This window comes from Spodoptera frugiperda, chromosome 11 (assembly GCF_023101765.2).
Source record: "Spodoptera frugiperda isolate SF20-4 chromosome 11, AGI-APGP_CSIRO_Sfru_2.0, whole genome shotgun sequence".
Lineage (NCBI taxonomy): Eukaryota > Metazoa > Arthropoda > Insecta > Lepidoptera > Noctuidae > Spodoptera > Spodoptera frugiperda.
In genome coordinates this window covers 7,591,841-7,615,411 of record NC_064222.1, presented here as the reverse complement: position 1 = coordinate 7,615,411, position 23,571 = coordinate 7,591,841, and the positions used below count along the sequence as shown (strand labels likewise).

Here is a 23,571-nt window from a genome sequence, read left to right as displayed (position 1 = left end):
TTACAACGTTGTTAGATACCATTTTCTACGGCTTTGGTTTCATCATGAATTGCGTTCTTTGTGTTATCCGTACCAATGGGAACGTTCAGTTTGTTTTATACTTCCAACATCTGCACAGATGTCTCAACGACAGTAATTGTTTCAAACGTTTTATCAAATTGAATTGGTTTATTTTTACCTTTATTCTCTCCTATTACATCAGCTATTATTCTTACCTTTCCATTAGCATGAATATACATTTTTGGGAGTTACTCATGTTATTTTTTTTAAGTCTTTTCGATTTGCAAATGGTTTATGCTATGCGTATCCTGAAACTATTGGGATGTAAAGCAAGCCTTTGGAATATGAAGGTAATGAGTTGCGATGATTATGACAATGTACGGGTGAAAGATTTTTGCAAGAAAATGATTGAAGCCTACTTTTGTATATTAAAATGTTATGACATTCATAAAGGCTGCATCCAAGAATGGGTAAGTTAATAATGGCGTTGCCACAACAACCACCGCTATATCATTGTACTTAGGAGTTTTTTAAAATTTAAGAGAAGTTGCTGAAAATACTCGGTGTTTATTTAAATACAAAAAAAAAATCTTGTAGGTCGCTTTTCCTCCTGAGATGTATGCTATGAAGATGTAATAGCTAAACTGAGAAGATGCGCAGCTCGTGTATGCAATGTATCGACAATAGGAAAGCCATCCATATCACGCATCTTTCCATATAAAAAAACATAGCTTAGCTGAGTCCGTTTCCATCAGTACTAAGCTATGTATACCAATGAATATGATTGGTGGAAGCCGAACGCATCCACAGCAAAATAGCATTACACATCTTTGGTGGAAAAGCACCCTTCAGCAGAGGAGGCACACGACATCTATAAGTTTTATAACTTTCCAGGTATTTTACTACGTCATAGAAGTGCTGATACATTCCCTATTTTACGTTCAGTTTTTAATTACTGTATCGAAAAAAGGGTTCACACACCACGGTAACGTAAGTAACTTTAAAATTGAGAATGCCAAGGTTTTGAAAGGACTTTAGTAAGAAAAATATATATTTTTTATGAATACTTTATTGTACACCACAAAATCATATAAATGAGTATAGTGTACAATGGGCGGTCTTATCACACAAGGCGCTTTCTTACAGACATCCTTTGGATGGAGCTCAAATAGAAGTCTGATATTATATGGCTCGTCTAATGTATAATTTTAAATACGTATCTATGTGTATGAAATACTTTATAAACTACAAACTATCGTTTTTCTTTTCGTCTCTGAAACAAGTCCTTGGGACTTCAATGTTCCGGAGTTTTCTTGGTTGTATCTACTGTAGATCCTGGTGCACAGGAGTTGCAGCTGTTCGGGAGGTTGTGGCGGGCTTATCGCATAAAAAAATACATATACAAATATACCTACCTACTACTCGTATAATATGGTGTGTTTGTGTGTGTGTGAGATCATTTTATAGGTAGGTATCTGTATATATTGTAGTCTATGTTTAAAATGTATCTTTACAGGATAAATCAATTGATATAGTGATCCTGGCACTTTACTGGTTAATGAAGAGTTTTATATTTCAAACTATATTCATAGCAGAGTGTGAAGCGTTTTACAGCAGTATCGGGACTATACAGGACACTTGTACACTACTACTGGAGATGAACCGTTCTGGTTAGACCTACTTATATGTAAATCATAACATAATATAGCAGCTGCGGACAATGAGTTATAGGTTGACTGGTAATTAGTAAACGATATTTAAACACGTGATTGTACTCATGATTACAAACTACTTTCCCAAAGTAACATTTTTTGTATAGTCATTAGTTTTATTTTTATCACAATAACAAAAGAAGAATATGGCCTCATAGAAACCGGCGTGGCAACAACAACGCTTGCATTGTGTTTTCAGCGTGTATGTAAGGTTACCGGGGGCCCAATCCTCTAACCCCCATCCCTACTCCCAAACTCCTAAAAGATAATGCACTTGCTTACCATCAGGTCATACGTCTACTCAGTCAGCCAGTCTATCCCATAAAAAAGAATAAAACACCATTATTATTTTAATTCCTCTTTCAGAAGATGAGAGAAGACTGTACAAGAACATACTACGTTTACACCGGGCTTCGTTCACCAAGGTCCGTGTGTGTGGCCTGTTCTACGTGGACGCTGCACTGCAGCTCAACCTCATGAGTCTACTCACTTACTACACCTTTATGTTGCTGCAGTTTGCATTATTGTAATAGTGTCATGAGTTTTTACTCTGTGCGAACGACTCCTCGGGTAACGAATAGAACTGATGAAAATATTTTTCTTCGGATAAGTTAATTCTATGTTATATGTGTGATACTAATTTGATTAGGATATACATTTTTATTTTTTTATTAATATTAATAAAACTGATAAGTTGGCTAAGCTCTGGTCTTGCAGTTCATGGATGGCGGCGATTGCTTACCACCAGATGATCTGTTTACTCGTTTGTTATCCATAAAAATACATCTGGATGTATTTTTTCGACCATAAAAATACATATTGTTGTAGAATGAAGAGCGGTTGGGACCCAAAACGTAACTGTCTTACGTGGCAAAACTTTTAAGAAATAAAACGAAATTACATTAAAAATGGTTTTTATTTACTAAATTATAAAATTAAAAGGCTACGTATAAATACTACACTTTTACCCGTTTTACATCTATATACACCAATAATTTTAAAATCTCAATTAATGCGATATTGACTAACTGAATACTTCGAGAAGAAACACCGAAACCAACTCATTTGAAGACTAGACATAAAATAAAATGGAAGGACTATGTCAGTTCATTCTGTAGAATATTCAGGAACTATTAAATGTCCTTATAACACTGAATACACTAATGATATCGACTGTCCATTTATTGCACGAGTCCTCAACCGTTTCTTGGTGAAGAACCACTTTTATATCAATCTTGTTAAGTTGGGAACCACTGATTTAGCCGATTGCTTTAGTTACGTCTTCCAGTTCATATTCATTACTAGAATGATTTCTCGCTCATCGACAGTCAGATCTTCTTCAAGCGATAGTGCCTGCCCATTATCACTTCAGCATGCAGATTTTAAGAGCTACATCATTCACATCCTTACACTCACAATCATACAAAAATCATTCAGCACTTATTCATGATTACCCATTTATTCTTTCGTTTCTAGGTCTGGCTCTAATGTTATAACCATCGTAGCTGGTGACAGAGATGGCGATGTTCAGCCTTAAATCGTCCAGGGAACCGGCAGGCTCCAACTTCGCGTATCGGAGCACCCATACCACCACTGTCTTTATGAGGGCTGTTCCATATGTTCGACCTGCAAATTAAGTTAGCATTTGTATATCTTTTTTTTTATGAAACACGCCGGTATTCGAGCAGACGTATTACCTGATGGTAAGCAATCGCCACCGCCCATGGACATTTGAAACACCAGAGGCGTTACAAGTGCGTTGCCGGCTTTTTGGTTAGGAATTTAAGGGTTGTTGTTCTGGAATCGGGGATGGGGAAGATTAGGAATTTCCGGTAACCTCACCCACACAACGAAACACAACGCAAGCGTTGTTTCACGTCGGTTTTCTGTGATGCCGTGGTATCACTCCGGTCGAGCCGGCCCATTCGTGGCGAAGAATCTCCCACACATCTTTTATCTTTGCTATGATTTCACCCATGACATTCTATTTGACGAATAGATTTCTGGTTACTTTAAAACTAAGTTTAAATGAAGTGTGGGAGAGCCATACTTCGGCAGGAATAGACCTGCTTGACAGGAGTGAATAGCACGGCCTCACAGAAAATCGACGTAAAACGTGTTGCGTTTTGTGAGTGAGGTTACCGGCGCGGCGGCTTAATTACCCCTTCTCCCCAATCTTCCTCACCCTAATTCCCCAACAATCTTTAATTTTCTTATCCCCAAAAAACCGGTAACGGACTTGTAACGCCTCTGGTGTTTCGGGTGTCCATAGCGACGGCGATTGCTTGCTTACCATCATGTGATCCGACTGCTCGTTTACCTATAACTACAATTTATTTTTTTAACTCACCTAAACAGTCCATAGGTCCCAAACTGAAGGGTACGAAGGCGTTGGGGTCTCGTTTCTTCGCGTTCTCCGGAAGGAACCTCTCCGGCATCACTTTGTTAGGGTTCTCCCAGTAGCGAGGGTCGCGGTGGACGTGGTGGATTGGTATCACCAGGGATGAGCCAGCTGGGAGGGTGATACTTCCTGGAAAATTAAAAAAGCACTATTTTAGAAAAGCTACTTTAGATGTATAAGTAGACTGGATAAAACAAATTAATTTCATTCCATTTCATTCCATTTCATTCCATTTCATTCCATTTCATTCCATTTCATTTCATTCCATTTCATTCCATTTCATTCCATTTAAATTCATTCATTCCATTTCATTCCATTTCATTCCATTTCATTCCATTTCATTCCATTTCATTCCATTTCATTTATTTCATTCCATTCATTTCGTTCCATTTCATTTCATTTCTTCCATTTCATTTCATTTCATTTCATGTCATTTCAAGAACCATTTCCTTTCATTCCATGTCATTCCATTTCATTCCATTTCATTCCATTCATTTCATTCCATTCCATTTCATTCCATTATTCCATTTATTCCATTTCATTCCAAATTCATTTCATTTCATTTCATTTCATTTCATTCCGTTTCATTCCGTTTCATTACATTTCGTATTTTTTGCGTAATAAAAATATTTAAAAAATGATAATCGTACCATCTCTAATAGAAATATCTTCCATCACAGTCCTCTGTATCATCCCTCCTATGGGGAAGAACCGCAGTGTCTCCTTGTACACCATGTCCAAGTTCTCCAGCTGCTTCAGCTGGTCTCCGGTGATGGGACCATCAGGCCCGACCACTTCTATTATCTCCTTGTATACTTTCTCCTGGAAACAATATTTACAATATTGATTTAACATGATCAAGGACGAAAGTTAAAAAATTATACATATGCATCGGCTGGTGAAGTGGTTACATGGTGGTGGTGAATGATTGGACAGTATACTACTAGCTGGCCCAGTAAACTTCGTACCGCCTCAAATACTTTTTATCGCATTTTAGACTACCAAAAATAATTCAAGACCAAAATTTGCGGTCAAGGTCGGTCCAGCCGTTCTCGAGTTTTAGCGAGACTAGCGAACATCAATTGATTTTCTATATAAAGACAGGTATGGACATAGGTAGAGGTATGGAGATTTATGGACTATATTTATTTTACTTGTTATAACTAGGATGGGGTTCTCAGAAATTAGACGCCAAATTGAACAAAGATCAGCAGAATTCTTTTAGGACTTACCTGCCACTCCGGCAAGTGAGCTAGGAACAAGAGTACTCCCGCTGCTATTTTACCGGCTACCTCTTGACTCTGAAAAGGTGCATAAAAATAAATACAATTTTCGAAACAGCTATAGAATAAGTATACCGTTTGTGTGATTTATGTACGAGTAAATCTCCACCGAATCGAACCTTATATTAATTAAAAAAAAAATTGCCGTACATTAGGATTGCGTGTCGTACATGCATTTATAAACACATACACAAGACACCCAGACCCATAAAAACAATTTGTAGATCACACAGAGAGTTGCTCCGTGCGGGCAATCAAACACGCTACACGTTGCGCGGCAACCAGTTGCCCAGTCACCGTACCAACCGTGTAGTCAAATTCGAAGCTCATTACAAGATTTACATGTAATTTACATAGATATAGATATTGAAATCTTTCATAGTTATAGCAAATAAACTCACGCTAGTAAATAAAGTCAAGGTTTCTTCTTTAATCTCCTTGTGAGTGAGTTCCCCAGAGAGGATCAAACGGTCCACAATGCCCATGCACTCCTCACTAGGCACGGATACCTCCAAGGCTTTCTTTCTCCGCCTCACGATGTCTTCCGACAACTCATCGCAGATCTGCATGTAGAAATTCTGCTGCTTCTTCTTGCCAAGCAGCCAGAATAATGGCGGCACGTGCAACCACCATTTCGTCATTGTGTCGAAAATTAGATTGTACATGCTGTGGGTAACAAAACATATTTATTATTACTGGGCCTTTTTCGGTTTATCGAAAATTTCTCAGTAGTAGCACGGAGGAGTCTGAAATTGTGCCCAATATATGGCAATAGGCTCACACCCTATTATATGGGACTTATAACAGAAATGGTGAAAAGTGGGTACACATTGCAAAAGCGGCATTACGTGCCGTAATGCCTCCCCTTCGGGGATATTATATAGGCGCAAGGTTGACGTTAGACTATTATTTTGATATTAATTTGGATTTACGTAAAAAGAGGGCTGAATTTGAAATCGGGTTTAAAGTTATAACAAATTCAAAACAAAGTCTCGATCTTCTATCTTTTATGGTAAGCGTTCACAGGCTCGCATTGTATTCATCGCACGCATTGCACGCATCGTACTCACGTCATCAGTACGCATCACATGTTGGCATTGCTGATGATGCGGATCAGTGGACGCCGTTGTATGAGTTTCTATACAAGACAAACTAAAATCCGTTGCGTGCGATGCGTACGATGCGGGCCTGTGGACGCGTCCCTTCAAGGTCCTAATAAAGAAACAAAGATAGCAAACTAAACACTTACTCATGGGTGATAAATATAAATTCCTCCAATCTGGTTACGTTTTCGGAATCTTCTTTAGATAACCCCATCAGCGTTTCTGAAAGCAACAGAAGAAAGACTTTTACCTTTTGCATTGATTTGAGAAACTGTTGAATTAATATAACATCACACATCGACAGTCTATAAGTGGCCACTGATGACCAAAGGCCTCTTCTCACACGGAGAAGGTTTGAAGAGCATTAATCACCACGCTTGCTCAATGCGGGTTGGCGATTTCAAACTTTTAATTAGAAATTATAAGCCCAGGTTTCCTTACGATGTTTTCCTTCACCGTTAGTCAGTGGTGTATAAATAATGCTTATAGAAAGTACATATTATCACATATAGGTACTTTGCTGTTGGTTAATTTCGGAACCGCACCCTAATTAGTCTTAATAAGAAAGTCACATATATGTAGGTACTTTGCTGTTGGTTGGTTTTAGAGCCGCACCCTTATTAGTCAGTTAGTTATTAGTAAGAAAGATTTTGCTCTTCTTTTGAAGAAGAAGTAAGTGTTCTAATGAAATTCACTTGGAAAAATCACAAATATCTGAATCTACAATTTACAAAACTTACGGTTGACGCTCTGAGTAGTGCTTCTGAGGACGTCGTCGTAGCAATCGAAGGTCACCGAACCCTTTTGGGAGATGATCTTTCCCAGCTCTTCACACTCCTTGTTGAAGACGGGGAAGAAATTCTCTATGGTCTTCTTGTTATAAGAAGGAATCACAATCTTCCTGTGAGAGCGCCAGGTCGGGCCTGAAATGTTGTCAAAGTCAAAGTCAAAGCATTTATTTCAATTAATCCTAAATTAGGCACTTTTGAAACGATAAATTGAATTGGTCGTCAGTCTGTCTATCTGTGAAGCTAGGTGCTCGTTCCAAAGTGTAGCTTCGAATGGAGAAGAACGAGAAAGAAACTCCATCGTTACACTTTTAAAAGAAATGTTTTTTTACAATCTCTCTGATACACTATTTGATCATTTACCTATTGTATACATATGTTAGGAACATTGTAACGACAATACAGCGTCAAAACTAATGGGTTATTATTGATATTCACTGTTGTGACTCAAACACGGTAAGCGCAGTCTCTGGAAGACCAGCTAAACTCAAACTGCTTACCTCCTGATAAAATGCCACCACCGATGTATGGGATCATGCAATCATATACTGGTCCTTTCTGATTCACTTTGCTACTTGATAGTAACACCTGGAATTGAATAAAGAAATAATATTTTTATAGTATAAACTTACTAATATCATAAATAGCTTAAAACGAATGCTTGTGAGTTTGTGTGTATGTTTGTTACTCAATCACGTCAAAATGGTTGAAGGGATCGAAATGAAATTTGAATTGGAACAGGGGTAGATTATGGTCTGGAATAAAACATAGGACACTTTTTATCCCACAGGACTGCGGACGAAGCCGCTAGCAGAAACGAATACTTTATACTTTGTACAGGAGAATAGAATTTAAAATGGATTAGACATTATGTTCTGGAGTGTCTAATTAAGGCGTTCTGATAATCACAATGGTATGGAAGTCTACATCATCATCATATCAGCCACAAGACGTCCACTGCTGAACACAGGCTTCCCCCAATGACTTCCAGATAATAAGAATAATCATTCCATGCCGATTTCGGCTATGGCAACCGTTTCTCGACTAATGCCATCTATCATGGGGTCTCATGTGGTTAGCAAATCCAAATTTGTTTATAAATATTACATACATACATACATATCGTCACGCCTTTAATCCCCGAAGGGGTAGGCAGAGGTGCACATTATGGCACGTAATGCCACTGTGTACACCCACTTTTCACAATTTATGTTGTAAGTCCCATGTAATAGGTGGTGAGCCTATTGCCATATACCGGGCACATTTCCAGACTCCGTGCTATACTGAGAAATTTTCGAAAAACCGAAAAAAACCCAGTAATACTTCGCCCGACCCGGGAATCGAACCCGAGACCCCTTGCCCGGCAGTCGCACTTGCAACCACTCGGCCAACGAGGCAGTCAACAGTTTACAATATCGTTAAAATATTAGTTCAATAGATACTTACACGGATATCTGTTGGGTTTTTCACAACAATGTTGAGTTCAGGCCCCAGCCAGAACTTGATAATGTCACCGTGCTTCTCCATGAGTTCTCCTATTTTGTCCAGAATTTCTGAAATTTAAAAATTTGTGTGTTAATTTATTGGTACTGTGTATTTTCGCTGAAGGGTTTTCTATGATCAGGAGTCTATTTACTTGATAGTCTTTTTACATCATTGGGTAATTTCCTAGGAAAAAAAATAAATTATTTCGACTTTTCAATACAATAAAAATATTTCAAAATAATCGAACTTTTTCTCATTAATTTGAAGATATACTTAATTATTGAATTGAATGTTGCACGAATGAATATGGTTGGTGGAAGCCAAACGCAACTACACTAACGTAGCGTAGCACATCTCTGGTGAAAAAGAACCCTAAATTGGAATAACTGATTAGACTTTTGAATAATAATAAGTAGTATCTTATGTTTACTTTCAGGCCGGTTCATGAACACCAGTGCGTTCCCCAGCAGTGGTAGTGGGGGTGGGCCCGGCAGCTTGTTGGTCATCTGTATCATCCTCCTGTTCTTGAATCTCCATAGCAACCAGGCGGCTACCAGTGCACCAACCACTAGGTACAGCAACGTCAGTCGCCAATCCATTCTGGGAAAATATAAATAAATGCAATTATTATGCGACCTGGGGCCTTAGTCTGCTATTGCAATTGTGTCAGAATGGTCGAACATTGAGTAGTGCGAGAGGGACGGAGCTACGTAGGTTGTATAGCTCCATCCCTCTTGCACTGATCAATGATCGACCATTGTGAGATAATTGTAATAGCAGACTAAGGCCCCAGTTTCTGCTGACGGCTTTACCCGTATTTATTTCCATTTATCTACTAAATATATCGTGGCTTGGTTGGGTCGTGACATACTAAAGTATGTCGCTATTGTAGCGGATTTCGTTGATATCATTTTAAGAAGTTAGGACCTCTTTCGCTATCTCTCTTTATATCTCCTTCAGGATAGTTATATTTAGTACGTCAGTTAAAGGTAAAAAATATTATACAAGTATATTTTTATTTTGTCATATAAGTAACTAGCAAACCCGGCGAACTCCATTTCGCCACCAATGATTTACCATGTTTTACTGCTTTTTTATTTTTCCTAAATTTTATTTGCTATAAACCTCACGGACCCCGAGACCACTCCAACGAATTTAAAATCGTGGAAATCGGTTCGTGCGTTCTGGTGTTTTAGCGTCAGAAAGAAAAAACCCGTCTTATTTTTATATTATAGAAAATATAAGTTAACAATATTTAGATAAAACGAATCAAAGTTTAGGAGTGGGAGCAAACACGTCATTTCAAAAATGTACCTAAAAATAACGTCACTCAATATTTCAAATCAATATATCTTCGAAAATATATATTTGCTTCCGTAAGAAAATAAAAAATACGTGTCTAATATTATAAAATATACTACAAGACGGACATTAAAATAAAAATTAATCATCTTATCATTAATCAAAGTAGTTTTAAAACAACTCTTTATACAACATACTGGATTATATAAACATAATCTTTGTAAAATTGTCGTTTGAGTAATTCAAAATTCTCATAGTTTCCTATTTTGCAAGAATATTAATTTATTTTATAATGTCAGTCGCATTCTAACGAGTTTATTTTGCAAATGTGGCCTCCAAAATACTAGATAAAAAATAATATATATTTATTTATCAAATGTCTTATACATATTTGTTTAATTAAATTTTAAAATACATATTTTAATGGTCTGTTTTTTTTAAAGGGACAAGCCTGCCACAGCCTACCGTACCGCTGCAACTCCTGTAAGCCAGGATCTACTGTAGATACAACCATGAAAACACCAAGAAAAAATGAAGATGTCAGTTTTTCATTAGGTATTTTAATTATTTATTTATTAAAAAGGCATAACATGTTAAAACTTATATGCTAATGTATGGTCCAACAAAACTATATATCTAGTATGTCTGTTGGATCAATAAAGTATACGACTTGTATATAAGTATCAATAAAATATTTAAGTACATATAAAGACTAATAATACTTTGCGGCGCTCGTACGCCAAAAACTATTGATTTTATGAAAAAGTTATCAATACATAAATTGTAGGAAATTTTTTCTAGTTTAATTTTGTAGATAAATATTTTTTCGTAAAATGCGTCGGAACGGAGATATTAATAAAAAACCGTTTACAAACAATGTGTGTTGTACAAACAGGGGAGTTTCGGTAGGTTCCTGTTTCTGATGTTATATGTGTTATGTTATATGTTCCACTGTGTCCTCCGGGCGGTCTTCGCAGTGATGACACCCGGGCGTTTCCTCCCGCCCAATCAAAAACAGGATCCTACCGAAACTCCTGTGTCCGGTAAGCACCTGCGTCAGGCGGTAGGTGAGGACGCCATGGCGCCTCTCCAGCCACTCCTCAAACAGGGGACTTACCTCTGCAATGACAGCGAGCCCAGCCCTCGGTTGCGACAGTCGTTGCTGCACAACACACATTGTTTGTACACGTGGTGGTGCAGATGAATAATACTTTGCGGCGCTCGTACGCCAAAAACTATTGATTTTATGAAAAAGTTATGAATACATAAATTGTAGGAATTTTTTTCCAGTTTTATTTGTAGACAAATATTTTTTCGTAAAATGCGTCGGAACGGAGATATTAATAAAAAACCATTTTTAGCCGCCATTATTTCAATATGGCGGCGCGAGCGGCGGTTGTACGAGGTGGCAAAGTTGAAATTCGAAAAGAGCATACCCAAATCTATAAATTCACCAATTTTCAAAACTCCCGGAAAACTTTCCAGGTAAAACTACCAAATGACTGGACTATATGCTCTTTTCGAATTTCAACTTTGCCACCTCGTACAACCGCCGCTCGCGCCGCCATATTGAAAAAATGGCGGCTAAAAATGGTTTTTTATTAATATCTCCGTTCCGACGCATTTTACGAAAAAATATTTATGTACAAAATTAAACTAGAAAAAATTTCCTACAATTTATGTATTGATAACTTTTTCATAAAATCAATAGTTTTTGGCGTACGAGCGCCGCAAAGTATTATTCATCTGCACCACCACGTGTACAAACAATGTGTGTTGTGCAGCAACGACTGTCGCAACCGAGGGCTGGGCTCGCTGTCATTGCAGAGGTAAGTCCCCTGTTTGAGGAGTGGCTAGAGAGGCGCCACGGCGTCCTCACCTACCGCCTGACGCAGGTGCTTACCGCACACAGGAGTTTCGGTAGGATCCTGTTTTTGATTGGGCGGGAGGAAACGCCCGGGTGTCATCACTGCGAAGACCGCCCGGAGGACACAGTGGAACATATAACATAACACATATAGCATCAGAAACAGGAACCTACCGAAATTTCCCTGTTTGTACAACACACATTGTTTGTAAACGGTTTTTTATTAATATCTCCGTTCCGACGCATTTTACGAAAAAATATTTATTTACAAAATTAAACTAGAAAAAATTTCCTACAATTTATGTATTGATAACTTTTTCATAAAATCAATAGTTTTTGGCGTACGACCGCCACAAAGTATTATTCATCTGCACCACCACGTGTACAAACAATGTGTTTTTTTTAAATGTATCAATTCTTAAAAACTAATTATGATATCTCGTTCAAACCAATTTTCTTTGAAAGTTTCCATTAAAATCTACAGCATAAATTTTTTTTAGTTTTCTTACTCACTTATTTTAAAAGTTAGAGGGCAGGATACATTCGATAGACCTCATTTTTCCACTTTGGAAGTGTCTATCTTTCAAACAATTGATTTTGACGAAAAATGGTTTAGGAACCATGACGTATTTTTAATGGCCTATCCATAGACAACCATCACGGATAGGTTAGACGAAAAAATATATTTTTGAAGAGGTTCAGTGACCGCGCGCTCTCCTCCCTCTATCTCGGAAACGGTGCACCGTATAAAAAAAAGTTTAGACAAAAGTTGTAGAGAATTTTGTATTCTACAATATTGGTACCAAAACCCATAGGAAATGAGATATTTCCAAAAAAGCGCAAAAAAGTTTTTTGGGACCTTTGGACCTTAAAATTTAATAGTTGCTTACACCCTACCATATGTAGGTTTTGAGACAAGTTTCAGGCAGTCAATATACAAGTATAATTACAAAATTACAGCTGGGTATCTCAAATTCCGAGGTGAAATCCTAATTTGACTGGACTAATAATACTTTGCGGCGCTCGTACGCCAAAAACTATTGATTTTATGAAAAAGTTATCAATACATAAATTGTAGGAATTTTTTTCTAGTTTAATTTTGTAGATAAATATTTTTTCGTAAAATGCGTCGGAACGGAGATATTAATAAAAAACCGTTTTTAGGCGCCATTTTTTTCAATATGGCGGCGCGAGCGGCTGGTGTACGAGGTGGCAAAATTGAAATTCGAAAAGAGCATACCTAAATCTATAAATTCACCTATTTTCAAAACTCCCGGAAAACATTCCAGGTAACCCCCTTTTTATCTACCAAATGACTGGACTAATACCCAAATCTATAAATTCACCAATTTTCAAAACTCCAAAACTACCAAATGACTGGACTATAATGTATGTTCGAGAAACTGGAACAAACACACATTAGTATCGATGCCCCCATTCTACAGAAGCAATTCATTCTACACAGACGAAGTGCGAGAGAGCCGAGCTTCGGCACGAATGGGCCGGCTTGACCGGAGTGATACCACGGCCTCATAGAAAACCGACGTGAAACAACGCTTGCGTTGTGTTTCGTTGTGTAAGTGAGGTTACCGGAGGCCCAATTCTCCCTTTCCCAATCCCCTATTCCTTAACAAACCTTAAATTCCTAACACCCAAAAGGCCGGTAACGCACTTGTAATGCCTCTGGCGTTTCGGGTGTCTATGGGTGGCGGAAAATAAATAAATAAATAGTTATTGTTTATTTATTTTCCAACATAAGCTAGAACATTTACGACTTAAAAATACCTAAATAGATATTAAAAAGATGTTTTGATTTAAGTTATTTTGAACAGTGTGTTGTTTGACCTTAGATTTGGTCATGCTTATTTGATTGCTACATATTACGAAGGTTACAAGGTTATGTTATATTAAACCATAAATATAATTATGTTTTTAATTTTGAAACTCCAATGAATCATTTAAAAAAAGAACCACATACTATTCTTTCTACGTAAATTTGAAAATACTGCGTGATTATATTCAACTGTTAGGAATTGGTAAATAAAATGTAGTAACCGCCACACACAGAGACATTTAATGGTTATTTAACATAGTCCTTAGCGATTGTTTTCGGAATACAATCGTTAACTAAAGTTTAAGTAATCATTATTAAATGTTTCTGAGTGTGGCGGTTAGAGCATAATTTGTTATTATTACAGTGGTTTAAACTCTAATAGAAGGTGTTTTAAAAAAGAGCCACGCACCTATTTTACTTAAATTTTAAAATACGATATGTTTTTGACAGGTTAAGATCATTAATAAAAAATAAATTACCTTTTATTACTCAAAAATATTAATTAGCTCTCCATTAAATTTGACCAAGCTTTTTGGAAAAAAAGAAAGAAAATACGTTTATTTGGCACAGACTGGAGGCTACAAATATTTAAAGAACTGAAAACAAAAGGTAAAACAAGAAATTAAATTACTTGCGCCTCACTGACGGCCGGGTCAAATAGGTACAGTTCAGCAAATTAATAATACATAATTAATTTTAGTAGATAGTCTTAAAATATTATTAATATCAAGTTTCAGTCTGTTTATTTACTTTGTTATTTTATTAGTTATTGCTCACCGATGTAAATAAATAAGATTACATTGTTGTAGTAATTTGAGTACGATGGGCGGTTTTATGACATAATTAAGGCTATTTCTACAATGTTTGGATGGAATTTTTATAATGAATCTAGGAATGGGTAGTGTGTGCACAATAATGGGCACTGTCCTAGAAACCAAGGAAAACCATTAATGAATAAAACTGCGTTTAAAAAAAACTACTTCAAAAACTAGTGTGAACCTCCATTTTTTTACTCAGATTTTATACCTAAAACCTTCTCCTAAATCTGAAAAATACTATGCTGAAAACCGTATCAAAATCTGTTAAGCCAAATGCGAGATAATTGCGCACGCACACATACATAAAGGTCAAATGGAGTTCCTTCTTTTTTTTGAAGTCGGTAAAAATATTTTTCAATTATCGGAATTATTTAATATTAGTATTTTTACATGTACAATATAAACATACTAAATATTCAAACTAAAACGAAATTTTAATCTAGCAGGACTTGTGAGATATTTCACTACTAATTTTTTTTTTAATAATAATCACACTTTTCCATTTATAATAATTATAAAAATTTTGTAGCTTAGACTGTAAGTATATAATCTATTCGTTATGCCAATATTTACCTATATGCGTTCAATACTTTCACTACATAGTATAAAACAAAATCGCTTTTCCGGTCCCTATGTCCCTTTGTATGCTTAAATCTTTAAAACTAACTAACAATGGATTTTGATGCGGTAAAAAAACCGCAGGAAGGTTTATATGTATAATACACGCATAATATATCACCATTACACCCATGTGAAGCTGGGACGGGTCGCTAGTCTTCAATAAATATAAAAACAAGGCTCACCTTTATAAAAAATCGTGTGCTGAACTGCTGAAATGCTGAATTACTTATATAATATCACACATGTAATGCACTGAAGCGCTAAAAGTCCAATAACTACTGCTTCATCATTCGGTTTGGACCGAATGACTAGACCACTACACCAACACTAGTCTGTCTATGTTTGCACTCACTGACCAATTAACTACAAAGAAGTTACGTTATATTAAAACAAACCTTATATACTTACGAAGTCGAAATCAAAAGGTTCTTTAAACTGGTTTTTTTCACTACACATACATACGAGTATCGGAATATTTTTCCTATATATATATATAATATATATTCAAATTCTAAATCATGGTCGTTTACATATAGACCTTGAGAAACAAGTTTTTGGAAAATTTTGATTAATTAAGCCTACCAATGTTATCTTGTATTAAACTAGAATCTAAACAAAAAATCCTATGAAATATTATTAAAAACTTGAAACCTTTGGGGCCCAGCAGGTCATCGGCCTGACCCGGAGCTGCTTCGGACAACTTGCGGGGTTACCGAGGCTCAGACTCGAAGCAGGAGTAGGAATGGGGTGATTTTTAGCCAATACGAGTCTGACACGATCTCTCACCTCACCCATAGCAGGAGAAGAGCTATTAGATGATTGTCCCCCATTAAAAAGGGGGTAGATAGAACCTACAGAACACCACCTTGTTATGACGGGCCTTGCAAAACGTACTTATTTCCTTTTATCCTTATTACCTCACATCTGGCCTTCTACTATAATCTCTCTGAACTCAGGGGAGGACACATTTTTGGGGGTTCCTATTGCTGCTTTTCGAGCCGGATCCTCGGTAACCCACAGCACGGCAAGGCAGTCCACAGCTCCGGATGGCCAACCCAACAGGGCTCCATCTGTGGTAGTCTGATAACTTTTTGAGGCGCGCGGAACACGTCGCTTATGCACAGGTCCTGTTCTGGTCGGTCGGCGAACTATCCTTGTTATCGTTGATTCGATCCGTCTACCTACCCCTATTGTATTAACCCAGTACATATTTTAGTTAGAGTTTTTTGCTTGTTTTAGCATAAGCTAAAACAAGCAAAAAGCAGAACTCTGCAACGCACCCAGGGCTGTATCTTTTGGCGACGTCCTCGCCAAATTAAAGGGGGCGGTGACTCCTGCGGAGTTCGGGGCACCTGACGGGTTTGCAATCAAGGCAACTGCGACTGGAGCCCGTCTACTGGAGGTCCCCGGCGCGACTAGTGGTCCGTCCGCAGACGCCCTAGCTGAAAGGCTCCGGGCGTGTCTTGGTGCGGACGAGGTTCGCGTGTCCAGGCCCACAAAATGCTTGGATCTGCGAATAATGGGCCTGGATGACTCCGTAACGGAACAAGAGGTGGTGGCCGCTGTCGCCAGGACAGGAGGGTGCCCTGCTGAACAGGTCAAGGCAGGCACCATCCGTCCGGACAATTCGGGGTTGCGCACAGTCGTAGTGAGCTGCCCCGTCACAGCGGCCAAAAAGATAAAGGAGGGTAAAAGGCTCCTGGTAGGTTGGGTTTCGGCGCAGGTCAGGCTGCTCGAAATCCGGCCTCTGAGGTGCTACCGCTGCCACGTGGGCGATCACGTAAGCGCCAAATGCACCTCAGAGGTTGACCGCAGCGACCGCTGCTTCCGATGCGGTCAGCCCGGTCACAGAGCTGGCTCATGCACCGCCCCGCTGCACTGTGATGCATGTGCAGCGGCCGGTAAGCCGGCCAATCACCGGGTCGGGAGCAAGGCCTGCTCCCCTCCAACCAAACCAAGGGGCAAGGGTAGGCCCTCCGCCGCCCCCGTCGCTTCCGCCGCCGCCGCCGCCGCCGCGGTCGCCACTACTACCGCCGCCGTAGCCACCGCCGGCTGTAATGCTGCCAGGGAGGAGGTCGTGATGGATTGCCAGTAATGAATCCATTCCGCCTCCTCCAGGCGAATATCAACCACTGCGCCGCCGCTCAGGATCTGCTGCTCCAGAGCATGGCGCAGTGGTCAATCAATGTTGCTGTGGTCTCCGAGCCGTATTTCGTCCCGCCCAGGGATCACTGGGTTGCGGACTTGGACGGCTCGGTGACCATCATCTCGTCGGCCGCCGCCGGTACCCCGACTCTCGAGAGCGCTCGGAGAGGCCGGGGTTGTGTCGCAGCACGGTTCGGAGAGATCGCTGTGGTGGGCGTGTATTTCTCTCCGAACCGAACTCTCGCCGAGTTCCACAACTCCCTGAGGGAGTTGGTCGCCGTCGTCGTCGGGTTCCGTTCCCTCCCCGTACTTGTCCTCGGGGACTTCAATGCCAAAAACTTGGCTTGGGGTTCCCGGTTCACCGACGTTCGGGGTAGGATGGTGGAAGACTGGGCTCTGGAGACAGGCCTAGTCGTCCTGAACCGGGGTTCTGTCCCCACGTGCGTGCGGATGCAGGGCGAATCGGTGGTGGACATATCGTTCGCCAGCCCCGCTCTGTCACCTCGTGTCGTTGACTGGCTCGTTATGGAGGAGGTGGAGACGTTCTCGGACCATCGGTACATCCGGTTTGACGTCTCCACCGAGGCCGCGAACCCGCCAGTCAGACAGGCCCCATGTGGCCCGCGTTGGGCGCTGAGACAGCTGGACCGGGAGCTTTTCCTGGAAGCCGCAATCGTGCAGGCCTGGGTGATACCACCGGACAGGCCTGCCGACATCGACGAGGAAGCAAGATGGCTCCAGGACGCCATGTCCAGAATATGTGACGTGGCGATGCCCCGGGTCCGACCAGGTCAGCGCAAGCGCCAGGTGTACTGGTGGTCGCAGGAGTTGGCTGCTATGCGCAGTGCGTGCGTTGCTGCGCGACGCCGGTACACCAGGCACCGCAGGCTCCGTATCCGTCCTTCAGATGCGGAGGTCAGAGAGGCGGAGTTGTACGAGGGGTACAAGGCGGCAAAGGCCGCCCTCAAAGCGGAAATTTGGCGGGCTAAGGAGAAAGCCCGCCGGGAGATGCTGGAGACTCTGAACAGAGATCCATGGGGGCGCCCCTATCGGATGGTGCGTGATAAGCTCCGCACCTGGGCTCCCCCGCTGACTCAGAGTCTCCGGCCAGAAGTTGTGGAGGAGGTAGTTGGCGCCTTGTTCCCCCGACTTCGGAGGGGTTTCACCCCTCCATTCATGACTCCGCCCCCTGCGGTGACCAATGCGGGCCACAGCGACGATGACGACGACACCGTTCCCGAGGTGACCGAGGCAGAACTGAGAGCGGCGGTGCGCCGGATGGGCGCCAAGAATACCGCCCCAGGACCCGATGGCCTACATGGTAAGGCGTGGGTCCTGGCCTCCGAGGCTCTCGGGCCTCGATTGATAGGTCTCTACAGCGCATGCTTGGAGAGGGGCCAGTTCCCGCTTCAGTGGAAGACGGGAAAACTGGTCCTTGTGAAGAAGCCGGGGCGCCCCGCGGACTCTCCGTCCGCGTACCGGCCCATTGTGCTGCTCGACGAGGTGGGAAAAGTCTTCGAAAGGATAATTTCGAACCGCCTCGTCGCGCACTTGTCCGGAACTGGGCCGGACCTCGCGGATGGCCAGTTCGGCTTCCGCAGAGGGCGCTCCACGGTGGACGCCATCATGCGCGTAAGAGACCTCACGACGGGGAATGCAGTGTCCAGGGGTGGGGTCGTCGTGGCGGTGTCTCTGGATATCGCCAACGCTTTCAATTCCCTACCCTGGAGCTGCATACTGGAGGCACTCCGGTATTACCGGGTGCCTACCTATCTCCGTCGTGTTATCGAGGCCTACCTGACGGATAGATTCGTCACGTACCCCGGTCACCAAGGTGAGTGGAACCGGCGAGAGATGTCGCGCGGTGTTCCACAGGGTTCGGTTTTGGGGCCGCTCCTGTGGAACATCGGTTACGACTGGGTGCTGCGCACCGACCTCCCGAACGGCGTCAGCGTAGTCTGTTACGCCGACGACACGCTGGTGCTAGCGCACGGGAGGTCGCACCAGGCGGCGGCCAATTTTATGGCGAGAGCGGTTGCGACGGTCGTTGCAAGGATCCGGCAATTGGGACTCGAGGTGGCGCTCCACAAGTCCGAGGCCATGTGTTTTCATGGCCGCGGGAACGCGTCACCTCTGGGTGGGTCCCAAATAACGGCAGGAGGGGTTACCATCGGTGTCGGGACGACGATGAAGTACCTAGGACTCGTCCTCGACAGTCGATGGAACTTCGTGGAGCACTTCCGACGTTTGGCTCCTAAGTTGGAACGGACGGGGGCTGCGCTTAAGCGGCTCCTGCCCAACCTCGGGGGCCAAATGCCCCTGCCGGAGGTTGTACGCGGGGATCGTGCGGTCCATGGCCCTCTACGGCGCCCCTGTATGGGCCCCGAGTCTGATGCGGCGGCCAGCTCGGGCGCTACTTACGTCCCAGAGGGTCATGGCCATCCGAATAATCCGTGGATATCGTACGATCTCCGGGGAAGCGGCGAACCTCCTTGCCGGATTGCCACCATGGGATCTGGAGGCAAAGGTGCTTGCGCGCGTCTTTAGTTTGCACGCCGACGCGCGTCGCCGGGGCGAAACTCCGCTGCCGCGCCAGATTAGTGCGTGGCGGGACGAGCTCCGGCGTGATCTCATGGTGGAATGGCAGCAACGACTGTCGCAACCGAGGGCTGGGCTCGCTGTCATTGCAGCGGTAAGTCCCCTCTTTGAGGAGTGGCTAGAGAGGCGCCACGGCGTCCTCACCTACCGCCTGACGCAGGTGCTTACCGGACATGGAAGTTTCGGTAGGTTCCTGTTTCTGATTGGGCGGGAGGAAACGCCCGGGTGTCATCACTGTGCGGACCGCCCGGAGGATACGGTGGAGCATACGGTGGCGGTGTGCCCTGCATGGGCTGAGCACCGCCGTGTCCTCAGGGATGTGGTCGGCGACGGCGACCTCTCGCGTCCGGCATTGGTTCAGACCATGGTGCGGAGCGAGGGGGACTGGGATGCCGTCTCCTCCTTCTGCGAAGCAGTCATGCTAGCTAAGGAGGAGGCGGGGCGCGTGAGAGAACGAACCTCTTCACGCCCCAGACGTCGCGAGAGACACTCCGGGCGTCGGGGATCGCGAGACGATCTCCGGCCACCGTAAGTGCGGGCCTGCGGACGGTGAGCAAGGGTAGCTCGCCGCCCGACCAGAACCAGACCCGTGCGTGCGGCGCGTCGCGTTCCGCGCGCGCCTCAAAGAGCCATCAGACCACCACAGATGGGGCCCAATAGGGCTGATGCTTAATCCGGAGCTGCGGACTACCTAGCGGGTTTACCGGGGCTCCGGCTTGACAAGCAGGAGAAGGAACGGGGTGGTTTTTAGTCAGTAAGAGTCTGACACTCCCTCTCGCTTTGCCCTGGCGAGAGAAGTCATTGGATGATTTTCCCCCCTGAAAAAAAAAAAAAAAAGGGCTGTATCTTTCAGAACCATGCTATGGTACAGAAAGATAAAGCCCTGGGTGCAGAGTTATGGATCTTACTGACATATTGTTTGATTTATAATTTTGTATTGACGAAAGGATGTTCTATAAGAATAAAGTCAAAGCAATTATCCCAATTAAACCATAAATAGGTACTTTTGAAATGTCAACAAATCACTACATAGTATAACAAAGTCGCCTCCTCTGTCTCTTCTTTGTATGTTTAAATCTAAATGTTCTTCCTTTGTATGTTTAAATCTAAATGTTCTTCCTTTGTATGTTTAAATCTTTTTAAACTGCGCAAGGGATTTTGATGCGGTTTTTTTAATAGATAGAGTGATTCAAAAGGAAGTTTTATATGTATAATACAAGCATAATATATCACCATTACACCCAAGTGAAGCTGGGGCGGGTCGCTAGTATAGAAAGAAATAATAGTTTGTTAGTTTGCCCGTCAGTGAAGCTAGGTACAAAGCAACATAAGGAACTTCGTCCACATCTACAAAATCTAGACGATGTTTTTAAAAATATAGGTATTAAAGAATTGTGCATTTCCTCCTACTAAAGGTAATTAATTAAGCATTCTAAGAAACACGTCGCATTTGCAAGGTTACGACTGTTTTCGAAAAAACTTGATCCAAAATTATTAGTCTGTTGTTAGAAATTCTAAAAATAATCCATTCATGCCGGTTTTGACTACCTATAGTAACCAATTCTTTACTACTAGCGTCTATCATGGGCTCTCATGTGGGAATCCACCATCTATATCTATATCTATTCTATAATAGGTATAAAAATAAGTCGAGTTTTCCTTCCTGATACTATAACTTTAGAACGCACGAACCAATATCCACGGTTTTGCATTCATTGGAAAGGTCTCGGGCTCCGTAAGGTTTATAGCAAAGAAAATGCAGCAAAAAATTCAATAAAAAACAGGAAAACAGGGAAAATCATTGGTGGCGAAACGGATTTCGCCGGCTTTGCTAGTATATAATATAACAATAAGTAACGCTTTAACCACCTTTAACTCTAAAGTCAAAGTCAAAGTCAAAGCATTTATTTCAATTAATCCTAAATAAGGCACTTTTGAAACGTCAAATTGAATTGTCCGTCAGTCTGTCTGTCAGTGAAGCTAGGCGCTCGTTCCAAAGTGTAGCTTCGAATGGAGAAGAACGAGCAAGAAACTCCATCGTTACTCTTTTAAAAAGAAGTTTTTTACAATTTCTCTGATACACTATTTATCTATTGTATATATATGTAGGAACAATGTAACTACAATACGTCAAAACTAACGGGACAATAAAACCAATTTGTAAAGAAAATAAAATAGCGGGTTATTTCAAACATAGTGCCCACATATGTACACTTACAATTTTGAAATAATGCTTCTATACAAATAATAATAATATATAATTTAATCCTTCACATAAAAAAAATATCTGCTTGATGCCACAGGATCCCTAGACTGCATTGGAATAAATTAATACTTTAAGTTAACGTGTAACTAGTGATCGTATTTGAGCATTGTCTAGTGTGAGCGAGTGTCCAGTGGAGCCGGACCAACATGCTGCCACGCATTTTTATCCTCAATATAATCTGACAGTTTATAATATGCCTGTTTACACAGTTCACGCTTTATACAAGATTTAAATTTTTTCTCGTTCAGATTCAGTATGGTAGTTGGTAGTTTATTATAACATTTAACACAAAAACCCATGAAGGATTTCTGCACTTTGGACAATCGGAATTGCGGTATAGCCAACTTATTTTTACCTCTCGTATTTAAATTGTGTCTGTCGCTTCTTTTTTCAAACAATTGTTGATTTTTTCTTACGTACATAATATTTTCGTAAATGAATTGAGAAGGCACTGTAAGAATATTTATAGTTTTAAAAAGTTCTCTCAAAGATTCACGACGGGGCAAGTTATATATTGCTCGAATAGCTCGCTTTTGCAAAATAAAAATTGATTCTACATCCGCGGCCCGACCCCACAGCAAAATGCCGTAAGACATTATGCTGTGGAAATAGCTAAAATAAACAAGCCTTGCTGTATTTACATCCGTTAGCTGCCTAATTTGTCTGACTGCATAAGCAGCGGAGCTTAGTCTCCCCGAAAGTGCTTTTATGTGGGGCCCCCATTGTAATCTGTCATCTTGTGTGATACCCAAAAATATAGTCTCCTTAACAAATTCCAACTTTTGTCCGTTCAAAGCAACATAACATTCGTTATTTTGTACGTTTGGCAAGCAAAATTTAATACATTTGGTTTTTTTCTCATTAAGCGCCAAGTTATTAATAGTAAACCAATTATAGACTTGAAGAATGGAGCTGTTTACGTCGTCAAAATTATTCATACGTCGACCTATCTTAAAAATCAATGATGTATCATCTGCAAACAGCACCATTTTTGGTTCATTTTCGAATATGAGTGGCAAATCGTTAATGTAGACTAAAAAAAAAGGACCCAATATTGAACCCTGAGGAACGCCCATTTTTATCTCAGACCCTTGTGAATTAACCCCGTTTATATGAACTTTCAGCTGCCTATCCTCTAAATATGATTTCAATAGACGGAGCGCAGTGTTTCTAATCCCGTAATGATTTAATTTCAGCAAAAGTGTCTCATGATCAACGCAATCAAATGCTTTTGAGAGGTCGCAAAAAACACCATCAACATCTAGAACGCATGAACTGATTTCAACTGTTTTGTATTCGTTGGAAAGGTTTCGGGTTCCGTGAGGTTTGTAGCAAAGTAAAAAATTCA

At 41.4% G+C, this 23,571-nt stretch overlaps 1 protein-coding gene across 1 annotated transcript; it reads right to left on the bottom strand.

The window, feature by feature from the left end:
* Positions 1-2,609: 2,609 nt before the first annotated feature.
* LOC118281718 (cytochrome P450 4C1-like) lies at positions 2,610-15,587 on the bottom strand. Its single transcript, XM_050696871.1, has 11 exons — positions 15,397-15,587; positions 9,203-9,372; positions 8,734-8,840; positions 7,788-7,875; positions 7,240-7,422; positions 6,646-6,721; positions 5,798-6,062; positions 5,346-5,414; positions 4,764-4,935; positions 4,063-4,242; positions 2,610-3,338 (listed from the first exon to the last, which is right to left on the bottom strand). Exons 2-11 carry the CDS (start codon positions 9,369-9,371, stop codon positions 3,163-3,165), a joined length of 1,485 nt encoding a protein of 494 aa, XP_050552828.1. The 5' UTR covers position 9,372; positions 15,397-15,587; the 3' UTR covers positions 2,610-3,162.
* Positions 15,588-23,571: the final 7,984 nt, after the last annotated feature.